The sequence below is a fragment of the Panthera tigris genome, chromosome B1, assembly GCF_018350195.1.
Source record: "Panthera tigris isolate Pti1 chromosome B1, P.tigris_Pti1_mat1.1, whole genome shotgun sequence".
Taxonomy (NCBI): Eukaryota; Metazoa; Chordata; class Mammalia; order Carnivora; family Felidae; genus Panthera; species Panthera tigris.
In genome coordinates, this window is record NC_056663.1 from 182,917,707 (window position 1) to 182,940,432 (window position 22,726).

Genomic DNA, 22,726 nt, shown 5'->3' on the forward strand with positions numbered 1-22,726 from the left:
TAAACAATCTTAACAGGACAAGATGTGGGTATCATCTCAGGTATCATCTCTGACTTCTGATTAGAAGGAAACAAACATATAGAGGACCAGCTAATTCTAAAATACGTCTTTAGGTCTAACCACCAGTTTATGGAAAATATGAGAGACAGAGGCACAAGTAATCAGCCAGATCCGGAATATGGAAATTCCAAAGGAAAAATTACCCAGTTTCTTCAGCAAATGACATGGAAAGATTGGAGGGGGAGAGAACACACTATTATAGGTTAAAATGTATGGGCCTTATTTGGATCCAAGTTTGAACAGGCCAACTGCTAAGAAAAGAAACACACGCACACACACAACTGTAAAATAACACTTCAGAGACCATGTGATAATTCTGCACACGGACTGGTTTTTAGATGGCATTAAAGCACTTCTGTCAATACTTTTAGGCACCACTACTGCAGAAATGATGGTTGAAAGAACAGGTCATCTGAGATTTCCATTAAAATATTCCAGAAGTCAGAGGAGGAAGGACCATGGAAAAAATGAAACAGAACTGGCAAAACCTGTTGAGGCCAGGGGGCTGGTCACCTTACACAAGTCTCTCCCTTTTAGGGAAGTTTGAAAATTTTCATAATAAAGAGTTAAAAAAAAAGAAAAAGAAAATTGGGTGCAGGGGTTGCAATGTGTAACTCAGTCAGACAGCGTTTATCTTTGGTATTTGGTAGGTCTAAAAATCTGCTCATGAGGCAGCAGTCTTTGCCAGAGCAACTGTGTTAAACATTTTGTTTAGGTTTTCAGGAAGGACTTCCACAGCCCATTTGATAACAGTGTTTCTCAAAGAGGAGCTTTTGATGTTCTTGGGGGATCAATTCTCTGGAATGAGAACGAGGACTTTTAGCGTCACTGGTCTGATGCATCCAATGCTATCAGCACTCCCTGTGGTCACTGACAGCACAAGGAATAAATTCCCACTTCCCATATGCCTCTGGGGAACAGTGCAGAAGCAACTCTGGTTGGGAACCATCTCTGTAGACCGAGCATTGTCCATTTCAATTAAAAAAAAAAAAAAAAAAAAAAAAGATGACCATAAAATGGCAATAATACATGTGACGGTTTCAGATTAAGTGGAGGGCCACAAAACCATTACTAACAAATGAATTTGCTATCAAAAAGCAATTTTCAGTTAAAAAAAATAGTTGAATTTGTCTTATTAATCCATCAGGGGAATTGGTGACAAAAAAGAAAACTCAAGGATACGTACAGTCAGCATTCTTCAATGACTGCTTCTTTTTGGAAGGTTTGGAGATGACTTTTATCCGCTTGCTGAGGAACACACCAATATCATCGCTGTTGCCATAGAACATCTTTACAGACAACATGAAGTGCTTTCTCTTGTCTGAATCAGATATGTACAAAGTTTTGGCTGTGCAATAGTTCTGTGAAAAAAAGGGAAGTTTCAATAGCACCAAAAGTTTGCTGGTTATGTACTTACAACTCAGTACAGTCATGGCTAGGTTTTCGATGAATGAATTAGATGAATAGCTGAAAAAACCAACTGTAACAATTACTGACATTGATCCTGGAAGACAAAGGACAGTCTTATCAAGTCTATGAAATACTACATTACGATCCATTTTATCCATTTTAAAACACAGTTTTTTCTTGTTTTATATAGCTCTATACCAACATAAAAGAATTATAAATGCTGTAACAGTAATTTTTTAAAAATAGAACTTAACAGGGCACCTGGTAGCTCAGTTAGTTAAATGTGTGACCCTTGATCCTGACTCAGGTCCTGATCTCAAGGTTAATGAGTTCGAGCCCTGCGTCAGGCTCTGTGCTGACAGAATCCTGCTTGGGGTTCTCTCTCTCCCTCTCTCTCCCTCTCTGCCCCTCCCCCACTTCTGCTCTCTCTTTCTCTCCTTCTCAGAAATAAACAAATAAACATTAAAAAAAACACACAGAATTTTACAGTTCAAAAAAAGCCCATGACTGTATTTCTGCAATGAAACAAAATAAATAAAGCTATCAGAATTCAACTGAATCTGTGTAAGATTTTTAGCAGTGATCCTTTTCAAAATAGTGCACAGTTTTTCTTTACATGGATGAACACTACAGAACCACCTATAAGTCTGATAAAAACAAAGTTAGAGTAACTGGAGAATTATAAAATATTTTATGCCAGAAAAGGTTACGAGCATACTTTAAAGAACTCTATAAAAAATGGTAAACTTTGCCAAATGGGATAATTCATATTATATCATCAAAAGAACTGATTGAGGGGCCCCCGTTTGGCTGAATCAATGGAGCATATGATTCTTGATCTCAGGGTTGTGAGTTCAAGTCCTACATTGGGGGTTGTGCTTACTTAAAAATAAAAAAAAAATATGCAACTGGATTGAAAGGTAATAGAGAAGATAAACATAGCAAGGTGTAATGCCAGTCTACCAGAAAATAAATTCTGGTACCTGAAAAGATAGCATCCAAGAGTTACAGCACTCACAAAGTAGCAGCAACTATCTCAAATATATATGACAATTCTATTATCATTCCTATTCCCCTGATCCCTATGAATTAGGGAAGGAACTGTATTATTTTTTTTAAATGTTCATTTATTTTTGAGAGAGACAAAGACAGAGTGTGAGCAGGGGAGGGGCAGAAAGAGAGGGAGACACAAAATCCAAAGCAGGCTTCAGGCTCTGAGCTGTCAGCACAGAGCCCGACACAGGGCTCGAACCCACAGACCACGAGATCATGACCCGAGCCGAAGTCGGACACTTAACCGACGGAGCCACCCAGGTGCCCCTAAATTACTGATCTCCTTTTCCAGATTGGGTAAATAATGCTCAAACACAGCTTAAGTATTTAAAATATCTAAATTATATTTTTTAGAAGATCAATTCTCTACCTTGTAATTAGGCTACACAAGTTTCCTTGACTACCTCTGTTGTGTGTTTCTTTTAAAAATCAGGAAAAATGCCACTCGTTTAGGAAACAGCTAATGTACTCTAAGTTTTCAACTTTTAAAATTTTAATCACGTGTAATTTTAGCACAACAAAAATAACGCCAGGGTTTATTTCATTTCTCATAGCAAAGTTATGTAAGACGACGTAGGTGCCACTGTGAGTATTTTACACTTCATTAGGTCTTCACAAATTCAAAAATGTGGTAAAAGCTTTGAGAAGCTTTGTTCGACAGAAGATAAAATTAAGATAAAGCTAATAACAGTAATAAGAAAAATAAAAACAACCGTTCTTCGTACTCACACAACTCCTTCTACCCAAGGATCTCCAAGCTCAGAGATGCTATGGCGGGAGTGACAGGTCTTCCATACATCAAAAAGCACTGAAGGTCAAATTAAGCCTACACTGATGGAACTGCTCTGCACCATAAAGTCTAGGAAAATGGGTATCGATATACTAACGCAGACGGTTACAAGGAACAAAACGAAACGTGTATCTAAAAGACAAATTCTCATAGGCAAAAGCCTTTCACACAAAGTTTTTGTCTGGAAAAAGCAAACACACATATCTCTGGAAAAAAAAGGAAAATGTATCCCTATTTTTATAAAAGTGAGTAGTCTGAATCCACAAGAAAATAATCATGGCTAGGACAACTTTTTTTTTTTTTTTTTTTTTTTTTTAAAGTAGTCTTCACGCCCAGCACAGAGCCCAACATGGGGCTTGAACTCACGACCCTGAGATCAAGCTGAGCTGAGGTGGAGTCAGGCGTTTAAGCAACTGAGCCACCCAGATGCCCCTGGGATAACTTTATTAGAATTATTATTTTTTTAAAAAACTAGGACCACTGACTACAAACTCAAATTCCATTTAAAAAAAAGGGGGGGCGGGCACCTAGGTGGCTCAGTCGGTTGAGCATCCAACTTCATACTCGGGTCATGATCTTGCGGTTCATGGGTTCAAGCCCCGTATCGGGCTCTATGCTGACAGCTCAGAGCCTGGAGCCTGCTTCAGATTCTGTGTCTCCCTCTCTCTCTGTTCCTTCCCCACTCGTGTTCTGTCTCTGTCTCTCAAAAATGAATAAATGTAAAAAAAAAAAAAAAAAAAAAAAAAAAAAAAAGGAAAAAGTCACCACTCAGAAAAAGTACTATTGCTTTAAGAAAATAGAAAATAAATAAAATTTAAAGTTACATTCGTCATACCAAAACGCTAGATTAGCTAACAAAATTCTAGAATAGAAAATGGCATATAATAAACCTTTCTATCAATAATGAACAATTTAACTTAAGAACTTGAAGATCTTCAGGCCATAGTAAAAAATGTGCCCCCAAATGAGAAAGCAATACCAAATACAACACTGCAAAAATACTGTAGAAATGTCCGCATCATAGAGTCTGAATTATAGAAATGAAAAAGTGCTAGCAAGTGAGGTGTAGGGGATTAACTTTTAAGTGTAAGAAAAACACAAGTGGGCTAAGTAGGGAATCAATTCATGTTGTATAGCTTACCTAGTTCCAACTATGTAAGATGTAAAATTGAGGAAAAATGAGTATTTAACAAATAAAAACATCATTAAGTGAAATCTCAGGTCCAAAATATTATCAACATAGAGTCAAATGTCATGACCATATGAAGTGCCACATAAATTAGAACTTTATTGTAATGAATATTAAGTATAAGTACCCAGTAGTGCAAAATAAATAGCCTTTCTTTTCCGATAATGACTAAATTGTACCATTCAATGAGGAGGCTACTAAAAGAAAACAGTGTTACCTTAAGTGAATGGAGGTTAAGAGAGACAGGTGGGAGCAAAGGGTCCCTTTTCTGAGGCTCAGCATGTCACTACTCAGGACATCTTTGCCTTCCTAGGCTCAAATATATTACGCACGCCTTTAGGCTCCAAGCACATATGATGTTCCTGTTCCACCTGGAATGCCTTCTGCTGACTCCCGACAAGTCTTCCTTTATATAAAGTAAGTAAGACTTCTCTGATAGCATTTTTCATGAAAACTAATATTAATAGCTTTGGCTTACAGACATTATATGTTTTAAATATAACCCATTAGATGTTTTAAATACTAGTTAATGCTCAAGCTTTCAGGTATTCTTTTCTTCTTCTGTGAATCTTTAGGGCTTAGGGAAAGAATATAATGGTGTAAGTTGAAGAAAGGTATACTAAGTCACGATGCTGATACAGGCAAGTGAGGATGCTGTTTGTTTGGTATTACTTCCCTTAAAATGCTGGAAGCTGGAATTGGTTAAAGTAGGCAAAGAAATTCAGTTAACAATTATATACCCTGGTAGCTACAATCCCTGGCTTCTCACTACCTATTTAAGTACTCATTTCATAGTACCAAGTATCTAAATGTACACCTTGGAGACCTATAACTCCGAGACTTTCTACATAACAGGAAAATAGAGGAGACACAGCTAAGGTCCATCAGATCACCCTATCACTTAAATACATCCTTTACTCCAGTTGTAGGGTCATAATTTAGAAATATTTCTTGCTGCTGTATTTTCTTTTAAGATGAAACCACTTTTATTATAATAAGTTTTATTGCAAACTTAATTAAAAATACATAGTTGATAAGTCTTACCAATAAACATTTTAAGGATACAAATGTCATTCATAAAAATATCTGAAGAAGGTTGATATTAAGGCTTCTTAGTGCTCATGCTCCGTATTAGCTATAAAATGGCTAAAACTGAATCGAAATGTACAAATCTCCTAGCTCATCACCTTCAATGTCACTCTGCAGCCCCCATCTGTACTGCCAGCTACAACACAGCAAACACAAAGATATTCAGTGAAGAATTACTGAATGAGGAAACAGCTTTTCATATGCTATTTTAAAGGATATTCACGTGGTTGTTGAGAACTAACCATTTTCCAGATTTTAATATCAAGGGAAAATAAAATGATAGTTAAATGCTAAGTCATTAAGAACTATTTTTGAATACTAAAGGTATAAAGTGAAATGATTGCTTCATAATTTCATAAAACACAATTAGCAAAACTAATACTTAAATTTCATTCCCTAGCAAATTAATCACAGAAAATCTCTAAAAGTTTGAGTGAAGCTAATTGTGGCTGTTTTTGTCTATAGCATAGTTTTGCTTCACAGAGAAGCTACGCAAAACATTTAAGATCTTTATAACCCAGGTAAATCCTTCTAAGAATTTATCTGTGTCACTTTGTTTCTAGTGTAAGACTAAGATTAAGATTAAGACTAAGATTAAGAGACAGCGCAAAACATTACTGAGCTATACGCGTTCACTGTTACTTGAGTATCATGCCCCCCTGTCAGACACATGAGGGATTAGCCTCTTAAATTTATTACTGGCTTCCAATGGCAATCTGATTCAGACTGTTAAAACTGCTAACAAGCCACCTTTAGATGTCAACAGCTTGTGACTAGACGGCAACTATTTAAGAAGTTTCTCTCTGAGGGATGGACCGGGGAGGGTGTGTTCAGAAAATTGGTACCAAAAGCCATAAAAGAAAAAAAAATCATCACCACAAAAATAAATAAGGAAACTGCATGCTAATAGGGTACCAGGGTGCCCTTTTAGGAGAACCAACACAGTTTAATTTACCTTTCCTTCCAAGTTCAGCTGCTGCATTTCTTGGTCACTATTTCCTATTCCAATAAATGCACATGGTTGAGACTCTTGTTCAGAACAACCATCACGTTCCATTTGTTCTTTTTTTTTCTTCCATCCACTGCCCATAAGATACACACAAGGAGGAGGGCAAAAAAACCTAAACAATGGTAGAAACACACACACACATACAAATACAAAACCAAACAATGCAATTAGATTCAAGAAAGCATTACCTTTCTTTGAACATATGAATATAAAATTATACTGAACTATACTAAGTCATCTCCTAATGAACTATTTTGGTGAAGCCTTTTGTCATGCCAATTAATCATGTCCGTAGCACAGAAATCAAGGCTTCCACAAAGACATTTGTTTGGGGAAGATTCATCTATACTGGAATTATGCATTCAATAAGATTAGATACTTTTTATTTTTATTAGTTTTTTTAATGTTCATTTATTTTTGAGAGAGAGAGAGAGAGAGAGAGAGAGAGAGAGAAAGAGAAAGAGTGTGAGTGGGGGAGGGGCAGAGACAGAGAGAGGGAGACACAGAATCCAAAGCAGGCTGCAGGCTCTGAGCTGTCAGCACCGAGCCCGACATAGGGCTCGAACTCATGAACCGTGAGATCATGACCTGAGCCAAAGTTGGACGTTCAACCAACTGAGCCATCCAGGCACTCCAAGATTAGATAGATACTTTTTAGAGGATGGAGTCTCCCTTTAAATTTTCACACAGCTCAGAGTTCTGAACTATTGGAGTTCAGTAATCCAATGATGTCTAACAGGTTACAAAAAATAATATTGCATCGCAGAATCTGCAGTTATTAAGATCTACTCAAAATGATATATTAATTAATGACATTATTGCTATGGCTATTACATTGAATTTATTTGGTAATTAACCTGGAAAACAGAATTAGAGCAATATCCAAAGGAGAAACTTTCAAAATATTAACAAAAGTAGAAGAATTAAAAGCAAATGGGTAAGCGGATTTCTGTGTTTTATGTATATGACACCCCGGACAAGTGGATGTCTGAAAGAACAATCCACTGCACCCTTTCAACTCACAGATCACCAACAGATTTGTCTTGCTAGTTGCCAAAAACCTGCCCTCAAAAATTCTTCCCACCTAGAATAACTTCCTTATACAGTTGACCCTTGAACAATGTGGGGGTGAAGGGTGCCAAATCCCTGTGCAGTCAAAAATCCATGTCTAAATTTGACTCTCCCAAACTTAACTAATAGCCTATTGTTGACCAGGAAGCCTTATCATTAACATAAACAGTCAACACGTATTTTGTACGTTATATGTATTACATACTATATTCTTACAAGAAAGTAAGCTAAAGAAAATATTACTAAGAAAATCATAAGGAAGAAAAAATACATTTATACTATATTGTATTAACTGAAAAAAAATCTGAACATAAGTAGACTCATGCAGATCAAACCCATGTACTGCAAGAGTCAACTATCTTCTCCTTGACAATTAAAAAATATCAGTTTCAAAGCCTAGTTCAAGCCCCACATTTTATAATTCAGACCATCAATCCAGTCCTTATATACAGGGTAATTTGCTTTTGCTCAATAGTGACACCATGTCTCATCAAGGGGCCTGAAAACTCAAATATCTACCACAAATAGTAGCTAAGTAAACTCAAAGAGTCACCAGGTAAGTAATTTAGTGGGTGAACCAGGTGCACAATAAATAAGGAAGAATATCCTTTAATTATTCAAAGAAGTAGGTTCCCTCTTCTTTCTTGAAACACACAGCCCTCATGGTAATTCTTGCTTTTTATACAGTTATGTGTACAGGAACATTCTTCTTAACTCTTGTAAGCCCACTGTAAGAAGAAGGGCTTAAATGCAATGACAATCAGCCACTGGTTTGTGACTCCGATGATATGGCACAACAGAGAATAGCGAGCCTGTGGCTACACACCCACTCCATCACTTTGCTGAACTACGGCCATGTGGGCCTAGTGTTGGTTACATCCTCCAATTGTTCCACAAACGTTTGAAGCCAAACTTTATATGGGATTTCTAACTTTCAAAGTTAGCAAATATTTATGCTTTTAACACCTTGGAGGCCAACAATGAGCAGACTTAAAAAAAAAAAATGTGCCCCGTACCTATTTGTGCATATGTATGTGACATAGTGACACCACCAGGCTGGATTTGGCCTCAGCTCTTCCTAAAGGTAGTTAGTTAGTATCTACTTCTTGTTTGCTCGCCCCCAGCCCCCAGCATCCAACTACAATATTTATTGAATCGAATCAAACTTGTTATAACAACTACTTTTTGCTCAATTCTAACTAAAAACTACTTTAATTAATTTATAAGAAGTGAGCTAGGTGTATTTAATATTCATCAATTCATTAAATTATTATACCCCTAGTCTGAACCCCTAGTGTAGTGTCGCAGGCATTAGGAATATAGTAGTTAAAAAAAAAAAAAAAAAAAGGCAAATATTCCTGTCCTGATGGAATTCACGAACTCTAATAGGAGAGACAGCTAATTTAAAAAAAAGAAACAAAACAAAACAAAAAAACACTTTACTCATAAAGTTTAGAAAACATTTTACTCATAAATGAGTAAAATGGCTTATATAAGACCAGGGTGGCCAGAGAAAGCTTCCTTTAAAAGGTGATGTTGAGTCACAACCTAAAGCCATGGGTGGCTGAGGGAAAAGCAAGTAGGAAGGACCAAAATGGTCTGTGTCAAAACAAACACAGACAACTCCAGTGTGGCTGGAGTTGAGAACAGATGAAGCCTAGATAATAGGGAAGTGGACCAAGCAGGACCTAGGGGTCAAGCTGAGTAAGGAGGGAAGCCCTGGAGGCTTTTCAGATTTATTTAAACCAGTAAAAAGGAAGCAGAGCAGCTTTCATGCCTGCATACTCTCACTGTGACCATGGACACAGAGGTCACAGCCGAGGTAGTGGGCTCAGCTCCAGGTCACTCCAAGTTTGGAGGGATGCCTGGATTAGCTGGGCTAGTTCTGGAGTTGGCTCAATTCAAGTCTACCCCCAGGATCTTTCTGGCCTCTAATGCTGGGAGCCACCCAATGCTTACCGTGGCACAGATTCAAATACCTAGCTGGCATACTACTGGGAGGTTGAGAAGGCATCAATTTTGGACACTTGTCTCCCATGAGTGTTTTTTAGTGAACACTGGTATTAAGATTCCTTAATAAGCTGGTATACTAGCTATAAAATTCAAAGAGCCATGCTTTAGTGGAGTACACCAGATGCGGGAGTCAAATTTCAACAAGTTTTCATAAAAGACACTTTTATTTCACATCTGAAAAACTATAAAGAAGACTAAAACTGTACAAGATTGGGTAGTGCTCGTTTTCTCAAGAGTACTGGGATAAAATGGCATGAAACAAGGTATAAAATTAGGTTGGCAAGCAATTCTTTATCACTTAAAACACGGACCAAGACTCTATACTGAAAGTGCTTTCCAAATCATGTAATAAGAAAAATGAAGACGAATCTTCACAAATGCCTCAGAACTAGCCTTGTTTTTTAGTCAACTCTACAACACTTCAAAGAAGTTGTGATGCAAGAAAACAGCAAATCCCATACAATCTAACCATTGAGACTATTTCTATACAATGTGCTGATTAAATCATATCTTAAATATCCCAATACTGGCACTCCCTAAGAAATAGTTAATGAATCAGGTTTGCATTTCCACAGACTTCAGTAGCAGCATAATCAAATAGAAGATAAGCATACATACAAAAAAGAGCAGATTAAAAAAAAGGAAATTAAAGGGAGTGAGGATTTTAAAAAGGCTACCTAATTAGCAGAAGAAAAATTAAAATACACCTTATAATGCCATGTGCAATCAGTGATTTTTAAATTTGGACAGTTGGTCAATATGTACCAAATACTCAGTGAAAAGTCTGACCAACAAGTGGCCAGCTCACAGTTTAACAGCTGCCGTAAAAGAATATGCAATGAAACAATGTGCCTTTATTTTCTAATATTTCCCATGGCTATATCTAGCAACTATGACAAACAATGCTTTTTTTCTGCCACTTGGTGGCAATATACACACATTTACAATTTTACTCATTTCCTATTTCAAACAATTAGTCTTTATTTTCAGAGGATGATTCAACAACTTTTTCCTCAAACCCTGAGATGAGGTCTGGAAAATACCTTACAGATTCAAAGAAGACTTTTTATTCAGCCCAATATATAAAATAGGTTAGGTTAGACCAAATCCAAACGCGCCATTTACATTATCTGACTACCTTTGCAGAATCATGATCCTTTGAGGATTATCCAATCCAAAAGCACCAAATAGAAACTTTTTGCACACCTCAGTTACCTCTACTAACACACATTCTCAGTATGACTTCAGAAGCATCATCTAATTCTCTAAATGGCTTTACTGTTGTTGTCTCAACAACATCATTATCACCTTTAGTACTGTTTAATGACTTCCCTTGACACGAAATTGAAGGAATACTAACACGTCAGAAGTAATTTCCCTATCTTTAACGAAAATTTTCCTCTAAACAAAACAATCCTTTTAAAAGCTTATTTTTCAACCTGGAATAATCTTCTTTAATGAAAAAGTAAAACTAATCATTAACATCAGTGGGGTACCAGATGTCCAAAAAAAAAAAAAAAAAAAAAACAACGTTATTAGGTACAGGGTTTTAATACCAAGAACAACTCAAAATTTCAGGATAAATTTTCCTGACCAAATATTTCTAGCATCATTTGCTATAGTTATTTAAGTGCCAAGAAGACTGTGGTCATGTCCCCAGGTGACCTCACGCCTTAGGCCTTGGCAGCTTCTCAGAAAGGCCTGAATCTGTATCAACAAGAAAGAAGACAGATCTTTTACTCTTTCCACTCTACTCTCCACCAATGCATAAGGGGCCAGACTGGCTTGCCAGTCGTCCAGGAGGCTGCAGTACACGAGCAGTCCCTTACTACTAATAATCCTTTTTAAAAATCAAGTAATTTTAATAGGTTTCCACCTTTATTGCAAAGCTAGTACTAACACATGTCTACTCTGAAAATGTAATAATACAAATATGTAAAAAATACAGGAAAGAAAAATACAGGACTCAGGCTTTTTCGTCATATTTTCTTCTTCATTCTTTGGAGGCTAGAAGTTTAGATTCTTGAGGCTTTCCTTTACCTGGTGTTTCAGCCTGGCCAGGCCATAGCCAAACAGAGAAGAGCTGAAGATGAAGGCAACCACACACAGGGTAACCTTTAAATCACCAACCTGAGAAGCCACTATAATTTTGTATTCACTTATTTTTGATAGTGACTAACAAACAGGAACCTTATTTGGACTCCTTTCTGCTTTCCCCTCATGGCCTCAGTTATCTGGTCTTAAAAGACACAGTGACTTTAAAGATCCTTTTGCAAAGTACATGGCACCTAATTTCCTAACCAAAATAAAGAATAAATGAATTAATGAATGAATCCAGTTGTACCAAAATGCACCTTCAAAAATCCAGAGAGAGAACAGCATCGTCGCAATAAACACGTCTATTCCTACTTCCATCAGATCCAGCCCAGTTTCGCTAATGGTGAAGGGACAATCCTAGGCAAAGTTCACAGCTGATGTTCTATAGGCATCTTTACCTCCTCCATCTATCTTTAAGCCCTACTGTGCGCGCAAGCAACACTCAAACACAAAATGGAAAGCTATGAACATTAGGGCGATGGAGAGGATACGAAATTTGGGAGTTATAGTTCCAGGGTTCCAATCCTGGCTCCATCAATTCCTAAACTAAGATGAACCTGGGCATATCTAAAGTCTCTGATCTTTAGTTTTCTCACTCATAGAATGGGGAGTATAGCGTACTGATTAACAAGATTATTCTGAGGATTAAAATTTTAAAATATCTGTAAGGCAGTTATACTCTTGTTCATAACTGGAGCTGAATAAAGGGAAAGTGTTTCCTCTTCAGATTCACGATGAGGTGCAAGCCTGGCCTTCTTTCGACTTACAAGCATGGAGGGTGTTAACTTGCTCTGTTTTGCTTAGGAAAACAAAAACAAAAACAAAAAAACAGACGATGCTCTGCACATACACTCAATTTCACTTGTATAAAGAATATCCAGTATCAACTTCATTAAAAAAAGAAGGTTCCACTATACTGACTTGGTTTCTATGTCCCAAACTGAAGATACCAACTTCTTCCCATATTTAATTCTAAATCAGATGATTACATTTTATTAGTCAATTAAGATAAAATAATCGGAAATGTAGTAAATCTGAATAACGATAAAAAAAAGAACACTTTGGCAGTATGAGTCCCAAATATTACTTGCATTTGTTCATCCTATTTGAGGATAAAGTTATCAGTTAAATAGCTTCACCTTCGTCTTGGCTCAGATTTAGAGGACTTTAATAATTCCCTTCTCTGATGCATATGCTAAGGTTTCCTTTACCTCCCACACTCTAAAATATCAGTCATCCCCTTCAACTTAATGTCCAAACCTAAGTTTTCATTCCTTCTCTCACACCAATTTGGTGCCTTTCTTGCCAATCCAAAAAAATCCCGAAGACAAGAAAACTCCAGCAACCAGATGAAAAGCAACAAAAGTCCATAATTATACACCCAAGATGCCGAAATTCATAAGATACTGCAACAGATGCTAAATATGAAGATCGTTTTTGTTATAATTTAATTCCGCTAACCTGATCACTAGGTTATTTCTGTAGTGCCCACATGCTGAGTACAAACTTGCCAACTCAATTTTACTATTTCTTCTTAATCTAAATAGACACAGGGTCAAGGTGGAGAGCATTGGGAGCTCTTTTCCTTATAATCACACCATGGTTCAATTCAGGGTTTGGTTAGCCTTCCTCTTTTCAAAATAGTTCTCTGGGGGTCACATGTTTATAAAACTGCATTTTCCACCAAAAGGAAAGCTATTTTTTGAACAAGCTAATGCACCACAGAAATACTTAGGGAACATCATGTAGCCCCCCGCCTGAAATTATGGATTCTTTTATTTTATGACATCAGGGATTTAGCCAGATGATCTTTATTAAATATGCCACAGTTCACTTTGTTTCTCCCCTTCAGTAGGGGCAAATCCCCTATTTTTTATTTTGTACTTACAAATTAACCCAATAAAAGAAACCACCTCTAACCTGTATACTAATACATCATTTGCAAATCCATGCACCTGTCAGAAAACCAATAACCTTACCTTTTTTCATTTCCGTATGACTTCTGTGCAACTTTTGCATGAAGAATAAGTACTGTTTGATCCCCTCGCTCCTTTAAGTAATTTCGCATAGCTTCCCTAAAATAAAATATAAATATTACTATTACGGGGGTGAGATTTAGAATATTACTATGCTGTATGATAAAAAGAATAATTAAAAGTATTTTTATTTTCTAAAAATGAAAACAAAAAAGGAAAACCAACCCAAGAATTAAATTTAAATATTATATAAATACTGTTCATCTTCAACTCTGTATTTTATTCTTTAAAAGAAGAAACTGTTGCCTTGGATTTATGCTGTAACTCAAATCACAATTACAACTTCTATACTATGATTCTAGTTAGAATCATTATACACACTCCTGATTTATCTTTTAATTGTTTGTAAAATTAATGGTATGCAACACTTTTGTACTTAACAATCTAATTACCCACCACCACCAGCGCCACTCCCCCAGCTATTAGAATCAGTATCTTCCAATGAATACAAAGCCATAACTTTTTCACATTAGGTCATTATTACATGTTCTTAAACAAACAGCCTTACATAAAGACTAAGCAAGCTGTGAGCTCATGACCTGAGCCCAAGTCGGATGCTTGACTGACTGAGCCACCCAGGCGCCCCTAGAACTTGCAGCACTTAGAAAGTAAGTGGCTTGGGGCAAACATTTAACCTCACCCAGTCAGATAATAATGCAGACCTAACACAGAGCAGTTGTGGATATTAAATGAGATAATCCAGATGGCAGCATTTGTGGTTACTGACTGAAAACCTGTTGGATGCAAGGCAGGGCAGCTAACACTGGGATCCAATAGCTTGAGAATTAATCCCTATCACTGAAGGGACTTCACCAGGGACTTCACTGAAGTCAAGTGAAGACAAGACTTTGGAAAACAAATTGTAATAAAATACACGACTCAGAGGTATGAACGAAAGTACCACTAAAGGAATGTTTATGTAAAGTTAGGGGTGATGAAGAACTATAAACTCTTGAACAACGTGGGGGTTGGGTGCCAGCACCCCGCACAGTCACAAATCTGCATATAATTTTTGGCTCCCCCCCCCCCCACCAATAGCCGACTGTTGACCAGAAGCCTGGTAACCATAATTGATTAACATACATTCTGTATGTCATATGTATTATACACTGTATTCCTCTAATACAGTAAGTTAAAGGAAATGTTAAGAAAAATCATATAAGGAAAATCCATTTACAGTACTATACTGCATTTATCAAAAAAATCTGCATAGAAGTGGATCCATGCAGTTCAAATCCATGTTGTTGTTCAAGGGTTAACTGTACATGGTAGGAAAAATTTCTTAGAAGAGTTAAATTCCAAAGGAAGAGGGGTAGACACAGGAAGTGGAAGGAGGAAAGAACAGGGCATTCCAGAGTCTGGAGAAGTATGCACAAAGACAAAAAAGATCCGGCACATCTGGGTACACTGAGATTCAGGCTGAGGAATCAGGCAGACACAATAACAAAACGGCAGCTAATATTTCTTGATTACTACGTGCCAGGCCCTGAACCAACCTCTTTATACGCACTGTTTCATTTAATCCTCACAATTCAAAAAGGTAAAAGTATTGTTACTACCACTTTGAATGTCTTGCCCAATGTGTTGCAGTTAATGGCAGCCAGGAACTGAAACAATTCTTTGAGTCTGAAGTGAGCCACTGAAGGGAATAAAGCTGATAAACTGGGTAGAGTAAAACTGTGAGAGGCTTGTCAAACGCCTTGAAAATCTGACATTTGTAAATGTATATACAACGTATGAAAGCTTAAGTTAATTCAAATATTATTCTATGCTAGATGATGATAAAAGTGGTAGCAAGTATTACAAATTTTTTAAGACCTGGATAAAAAATTTAAATGTAACAAAATAAAAATAAAATCCATCTCTTAAAACACTGTGCTATAGAATCTGGATTTTCAATCTAGACAAAAGGCAATGGGAGATCTTAAGGGTTTTTTTAAAAGTACAATTATTTTTGCGTTTCAGTTAATTTTTTGTGGTGGAATAGGGAAAGGATTAGAAAGTATTGAGACAAAACTTGAAAAAAGGTTGACATATTAAAAAAGAAGTAACAAGATAGTAGGGGGGAGGTAGAAAAGACTTGATAATTTTTTAGATCTTTTGTTTTGGGAGAAGTAAGTGTATATTAATAGACTCTGTTTGACAAATGTGAATTCTGAAGTATCCCGGACCTCCAAGCTCTAAGTATTCAAAAGGCTGTTGGAAATACTCATCTGTAGTTCCGGAAAGGGGTCAGGGGTGCAAAAATAGGGTTTGCTGGTGTGTAGTTCACACACAAAACCACAGTAGTGAATGCAATCTCGGAAAGAAAGCATAGTGACAGGAGAGTCAAGAAGAAAATGTATAAAAGGAAATGGAGAAGAACCAGTAAGAGAGAGAACTAAGGCTGTTCATTAGAGGCTATTGAAGGAGACAACCTTGAAGAGGTAACTATCAAAGGGTGAGATGCTGCAGAGGTCATTTTAATTTTAGCAAGAAGTCTAACAAATGCCAGGTAACAGAAAGGCTTATAAATTATTTGTAAAATGAGAAGCTACTGTAATGTCTAATGGGTAAGAAAGGAGCCATAAATATTGGCAACACCTTCAAAGGAATGGACAATGACCAAAGATCAGTATCAAAGGAATAGCTAATTGTGGAATCCATAAGTGATCGTGCCAAATCCTACTAGCATTTCAAGGGTAGGAATACAGAAAGCATAATCTCAAAACTGCTGGGTAATGGATAAGGGGTACAGTCTGGAAAGGATAACAATAAGGTTTCTGAGTGGTTGCTAAGTCAGATGTCTGATCATAGAGTTCAGGGTACGTAAGAAACCAAGAACAAAGTCAGAAGGCCAGTCAGTATCTTGAGAAAGCTAGCGGAGAAGTCCAGTTCTTAGCATTGAACTTGAAAAAGTGATATATACTTGAAAAGAAAAATTTTAAGTAGCAATTTTAAGTATACTTACTCCTAATACATTATATTTGCATTTATAGTGACAAGCAATACAATGACAAGCATTAGATCATTAACCATTATATCATTATAATATCTCTATTGTATCAGTCAGCAGTTACTTCATATGTTTGTCAGATTCCACGTCTTTTTTTTTTGTCTTCCCAGACTACAAAGTCTCTGAGACATTCTAGTAGGCATATTTTAGAAATGGGGGAGAGGTTAAATAACTTTCGCAAGATGATAAATACCCAGGATTCAAACTTAGGTAGCGCAACTCTCAAGGACAAAATTATACTATCAGATACTTTGCAATCTCTTTGCTGTGACATACACACACACACACACACACACAGGTCTGAATGTTAACTCTTGTCACCAAGCCTGAGTTTTCTCACCCATAAAACATATGTGTAGATACACGTTTAAAGTTAGCCCCACAAAAGGACATCTACAAAATGTCCGTAAACTCTTCCATTATTGTTGTTGCTATTATTATTATTATTATTATTATTATTATTATTATTATTTTCTTAGAAAGGAGAGGGGCAGGAGGGCAAGGCGTGGCACCACTTCCACTGGAGCTATAGAGCAAACCTGAAAAGGGCCTAGAGGTAAATGTTCAGGCATATCACCTGACTTGGCACAACAGGTAAGCTGCACATTTACCCATCTTCCCATTCAGGATTTATTGAGAGCCTATTATACCCTGGGCACTGGTCATTATGCTAGTTGCCTATGTTGGAAGTACCTGTGTACAATTATGATTATAACAAAAGATTTCAGATCTCAAGCTGTTTATGGTGATTACAGATGACAGCTCCAGTTTTCATCCTTTCCCTTTCTTAAAACAGCAACTAGGACCTTAAGATAATCATTAATAATAGTTGCCTTATAACTAATTCACCATATAGCTTCTTTCAAAAAGGAAAAAAAAACCTGTTTTCTTTTTAAAAAAATTTTTTTTAACGTTTTATTTATTTTTGAGACAGAGAGAGACAGAGCATGAACAGGGGAGGGGCAGAGAGAGGGGGAGACACAGAATCTGAAGCGGGCTCCAGGCTCTGAGCTGTCAGCACAGAGCCTGACGCGGGGCTCGAACTCACGGACTGCGAGATCGTGACCTGAGCCGAAGTTGGCCGCTTAACCGACTGAGCCACCCAGGCGCCCCAAAAAACCTGTTTTCTTAACAGAACATCGAACACATTAAAAATTATGTTCTCTGGTAATTACAGCTTGATCATTTCCTCCAGCATCTTAAGTAGCCATAACCAACAATCAAAGATATATTCTGAAGAAACACAATTAAATAATAAAGCCCACAGAATGCAGCCCATGTGCCTTTCATCCAGACAGAGTAGGGTTTCACCAACAGAATGGGGTTTCAATTTCAGTACTATTGACATCCTGGGCAAAATAATCCTTTGCTGTGAGGGACTATCCTGTGCCCTGTAGGGTGTTCAGCAACATTTCTATCTACATATTTGAAGCCCGTAGCACCCTTCCTCAAACTATGACAACCAACACCGTCTCTAGATAATGGTAAATGTGAAGGGAGTTGAAGGACAAAGTCACCTGGGTTGAAAACCACTGGGTTAGAGAAAAGCCAAAAGTAGTCCAACAAGATGGCAAAATCATCCATTGTCTTTTTAAAAAGAATAAGGGAAATTTTAGCATTGGAAAGCATAATGTAGGTATCGTTAAGAATCTTACTAGAATTACTACTTTGTATTAGTGAATTCTGAAAAAGAATGACAAAGTTAAATCCCAGTTTCTTGGAATAGTTACTATTCTAACAAGTCTGAAGTATATTTTTTGTTAATTTCATTTAACGATTCCTTAGAACGTAAAAATTATTTGATGGGGCATCTAGGTGGCTCAGTTGGTTAAGCGTCAGACTCAGGATTTCCGCTCAGGTCATGATCTCATGGTTCCCCCTCCCAAATAGACAAAGGCCACCATACTGTAAGGATTGGGTCATCATCACTTCTGTATTCTATGAAGTTTATTTTGGAAATAAACCATTTCACTACTTCTTTAAGGCTTTACCCGTGTAGAGAAAAATCGGAGACTTGAGGATTTTGAGAACATGTAACAGTAGGGAGTGCTAACACTCAAAGGTTAAGTCATCACCTTGGTTCTTACATATCTAGGCCTGGTTGATCCAAACTTGGCTCCTCGAATCCCAAGGACCACGCAGACCCTTCCTATTCCAGCTCATTTTCTTCTTCCCCCAAAATGTCCTATAAACATATGACTGGCCTAAGGTGAATATTAGTTGCAACCATTTTTATATGAATTATTTACCACTTATAAACTAACTACCTAATAACCATACAGAGCAAAGATCACACGTTACTATCAACGTATATTCAACTTTATAGTTTTATTTTTATTTTTTTAATTTTTTTTTTTTTAACGTTTATTTATTTTTGAGACAGAGCATGAACGGGGGAGGGTCAGAGACTGGGAGACACAGAATCCGAAACAGGTTCCAGGCTCCGAGCTGTCAGCACAGAGCCTGACGCGGGGCTCGAACTCACGGACTGCGAGATCATGACCTGAGCCGAAGTAGGCCGCTCAACCAACTGAGCCACCCAGGCGCCCCTAGTTTTATTTTACTATAAATCTAAATTCATCTCATTTCTACTTACTTTATATGGTGTTTGCTACCCATGGTTCTTATGATAAAGTAAAATCCATAATTAGGTTAAAACATGAATAATGTACTCTGTAATATAAAACACTTAGTAACATCTGAATACGAATAAAGAACCAAAAGAGACATTAATCTGACCTAAGTTAATAAAGAATGGAGGATTCTCTTGTCACAAATCGAAGAGGGTGGATCATAAATAGACATAGCAAACAGTAACTTTAGCTATAATCCAGGGTAGGTGAGAATACATTGCTATAAGAGTTTCTCAGCAGGCACTAGTAAAATGCTTCTCAAAACTGCATGCTATGGACAAGAAAGAAAAGAGATCCAAAAAGAAAAAATAGGGGCTCACTGAAAGGCAATGGAATCCCAAAATTAATACACAGATATTGACAAAATATATATAACCTGTGAAGTAGAAAACAGATACAGAGGTTAAATCTTAACTATCATCTTAGAATGTTATTACTTACTCTGGAGCAACCTCGAAAACAAACCAAGAAATAGCTTCAGATACTGAGTTTTTCTATAGGGTGACCAGGAGAGTAATGGAGGTTTGTACATGTACAATGAGAACAGAGGGGTGGCAGTGAGACCAACAGAGAATGGGGCTTCAGAAAAAATCCAAAACAAAACAAAACAACAGTGTTAGTCCAAGTGATAGAAAACAGGTTTTCAGAGTAAATAACATAAAATAGTGCTAACAATTACAATTACAGCAAACCCAAAGCGGGGGCGGGCAAGAACCTTACAAAAGAAGTCCTGGTACTAAATTAATTCAAGCAAATGCATGAATTAGTGGGTACCAGTCCACAGTGTCACAAAGGGGAAGAAAGTTAAGAGTACATGCCTTTGAAGGTTACCCAGAACACAAGTATATTCAAAATTCCAGTTCTAACCTGATTGTTGACAATAGGGCAAAGTCTCTTAGTACAAGGGGGTATTAGGTTGAGTAATATCTATGTTTTCTAAAAGTATGTGTTACAGTGCTGTTGCCGGTCATAACTCCAGAGTTCAGACATACTCTCACATAAGGGATAGGCACACATTCCTGGAGACTGACGCCTAATTGCATTGCAACTAATATTTTTAATGATGGCCCCAGGCTCTAAATGACAAAATGAGAAGCCTCCACAATAAAAGAACAACTGTTTCTATATATTAATATAAGGTCCGGGCATTTGGTTTTATTTTTGAATCCACACTCTGCTGTACCCATAAGCCACATTACAGGGACTATTTCAGGAGAGTAGGATGCCCTTGTAAGTTAGTACTCAATTGATTCTATTTGTATTTCTGAAAGAATGCAATTATTTAAAAGGAAAAAAAAGTGAATCTATAATAACACTGAATAGTAAGTACATAGTGTTTACTATCCTTAATCAAAAATTTAAATTTTGAGGAGGTAGAATTGTGTTTTGAACACTACCCAAAATATCATCCTGTAAATAAAAAGGCTTTTTTTTCCCCCAATATTTCTTAATTTGGAAGATGAGGGTACAGAGTAGGGTAGGTTTAGAAGATTTATTTCTTAAGGGACCTTCTCTGAATTAAACTCCCTATTTCCCCATACCCCAATAAAAGAGATATAAAATTCCTTTAAAAAATATTTTTGATAGAATAAAAGACACTAAAGTTTTCCTAACAGAAAACTCTTTAAAGGAAAAATGGGAAAATATGATTAAAAGGAACCAGAAGAAACCTAAATTTGCTATACTATCAAAAGAGAAAACTTCCTAATTTTTAATTTTGGGTTTAAAATTAAATTTTTATCATAGAATTGGTCACTGATTTTTACATTCCAATTTTCTGTTTTATACAAACCATTTTGCTAAATTTGCTTTATATTAGCTTTGATAATAAAGAATAAAAATCTGTAAGCTTGCCATCTTTAAAAAAGATTTAAAAAGAAATAAAACTTAACTGAATTCTCCCCTTGAAGATATATTAATTCCTTTTAGGGTATTTTTAAAGGATAAAAGCAAATAAAATCTTTTACAACTTTATTTAGATTTTTTTAAAATGTTTATTTACTTTTGAGAGAGAGACAGAGTGTGAGTGGGGGAGGGGCAGCGAGCGAGAGAGACACAGAATGTCAAGCAGGCTCCAGGCTCCTAGCTGTCAGCACAGAGTCTGACGCAGGGCTTGAACTCACAGACCGTGAGATCGTGACCTGAGCCAAAGTCGGATGCTCGGATGCTTAACCGACTGAGCCACATATATGCCCCTAGATTTAACTGAAACACAGTAAAATGTAAGTGTACAGTGGGTTGTTTTGGTATATGTATACACCATCACCACATTACAAAGACAGTCCTCATTCCCAACTTTCTCTTCTGCCTCTAATCCCTCCTCCTGTCTCTCCCTGTCCCCGGGAAACCACTGATCTGCTTTGCCATTATAGATTCGTTTCCATTTTCTAGAATTTTGTGTAAATGAAATCATGCAGTATGTATCCATTTTTTTCTGACTTCTTTTGAAAACAGAGCATAATTATCATAGGATTTTATCTATGTTGTTGCATGTATCAACAGTTTATTCCTTTTATTGCTGAATAGAAATCCTCTGTAGAATATATCACAATTTGTTGATTCACTCACCTGTTGGTAGATGTTTGGGTTATGCCTGTTTGGCTATTATAACTGACACTACCACAAACACCTGTGATCAAGCCTTTGTATTCACATTATGTTTTAATTTCTCTTGACTAAATATGTAAAAATGGAATGGCTGCACCATATGGTAGGAGTGTACTTAACTTTTTCAGAAAGTGCCAGATTATTTTCCTAAATTGTTGTATTACTTTACATACCACCAGAGTATAAGAGTATCAGTTCTTCCTACTAGATATCTCATTGTGGTCTTTTTTTTTTTTTTTTTAAATTTTTTTTTTTTTCAACGTTTTTTATTTATTTTTGGGACAGAGAGAGACAGAGCATGAACGGGGGAGGGGCAGAGAGAGAGGGAGACACAGAATCGGAAACAGGCTCCAGGCTCCGAGCCATCAGCCCAGAGCCTGACGCGGGGCTCGAACTCACGGACCGCGAGATCGTGACCTGGCTGAAGTCGGACGCTTAACCGACTGCGCCACCCAGGCGCCCCTCATTGTGGTCTTAATTTGCATTTCTTTAGTGGTTATTTGCCACAGTGTCTGGAGAAGTACCTGTCTCAATCATTTTCCTATTTAAAAAATGGGTTATTTCCTTGTTATTGACTTTTTATTATTTTCATAATCTGGATACAAATGTTTTACTCATAATTTTGAAGAAGTAAAATTTATTCATTTCTTTCTTCCAGAGTTAGTGCTTTCGTG

General features: G+C 36.9%; 1 protein-coding gene across 6 annotated transcripts in view; it reads right to left on the reverse strand.

Moving 5' to 3' along the window:
- Positions 1-22,726, reverse strand: part of RBPJ (recombination signal binding protein for immunoglobulin kappa J region) — a 103,864-nt gene that overhangs the window by 13,844 nt on the left and 67,294 nt on the right. For 5 of the 6 annotated variants that reach the window (XM_042984822.1, XM_042984823.1, XM_007091125.3 and 2 more), the window contains 3 exons: positions 13,761-13,856; positions 6,547-6,712; positions 1,247-1,421 (listed from right to left, as the gene is read on the reverse strand). In XM_042984822.1, coding sequence (XP_042840756.1) covers positions 1,247-1,421; positions 6,547-6,712; positions 13,761-13,856 — 437 coding nt within the window. Of the gene's footprint in view, positions 1-1,246; positions 1,422-6,546; positions 6,713-13,760; positions 13,857-19,886; positions 20,749-22,726 lie in introns of those variants that run through there. The other variant, XM_042984821.1, reaches the window with a different exon arrangement.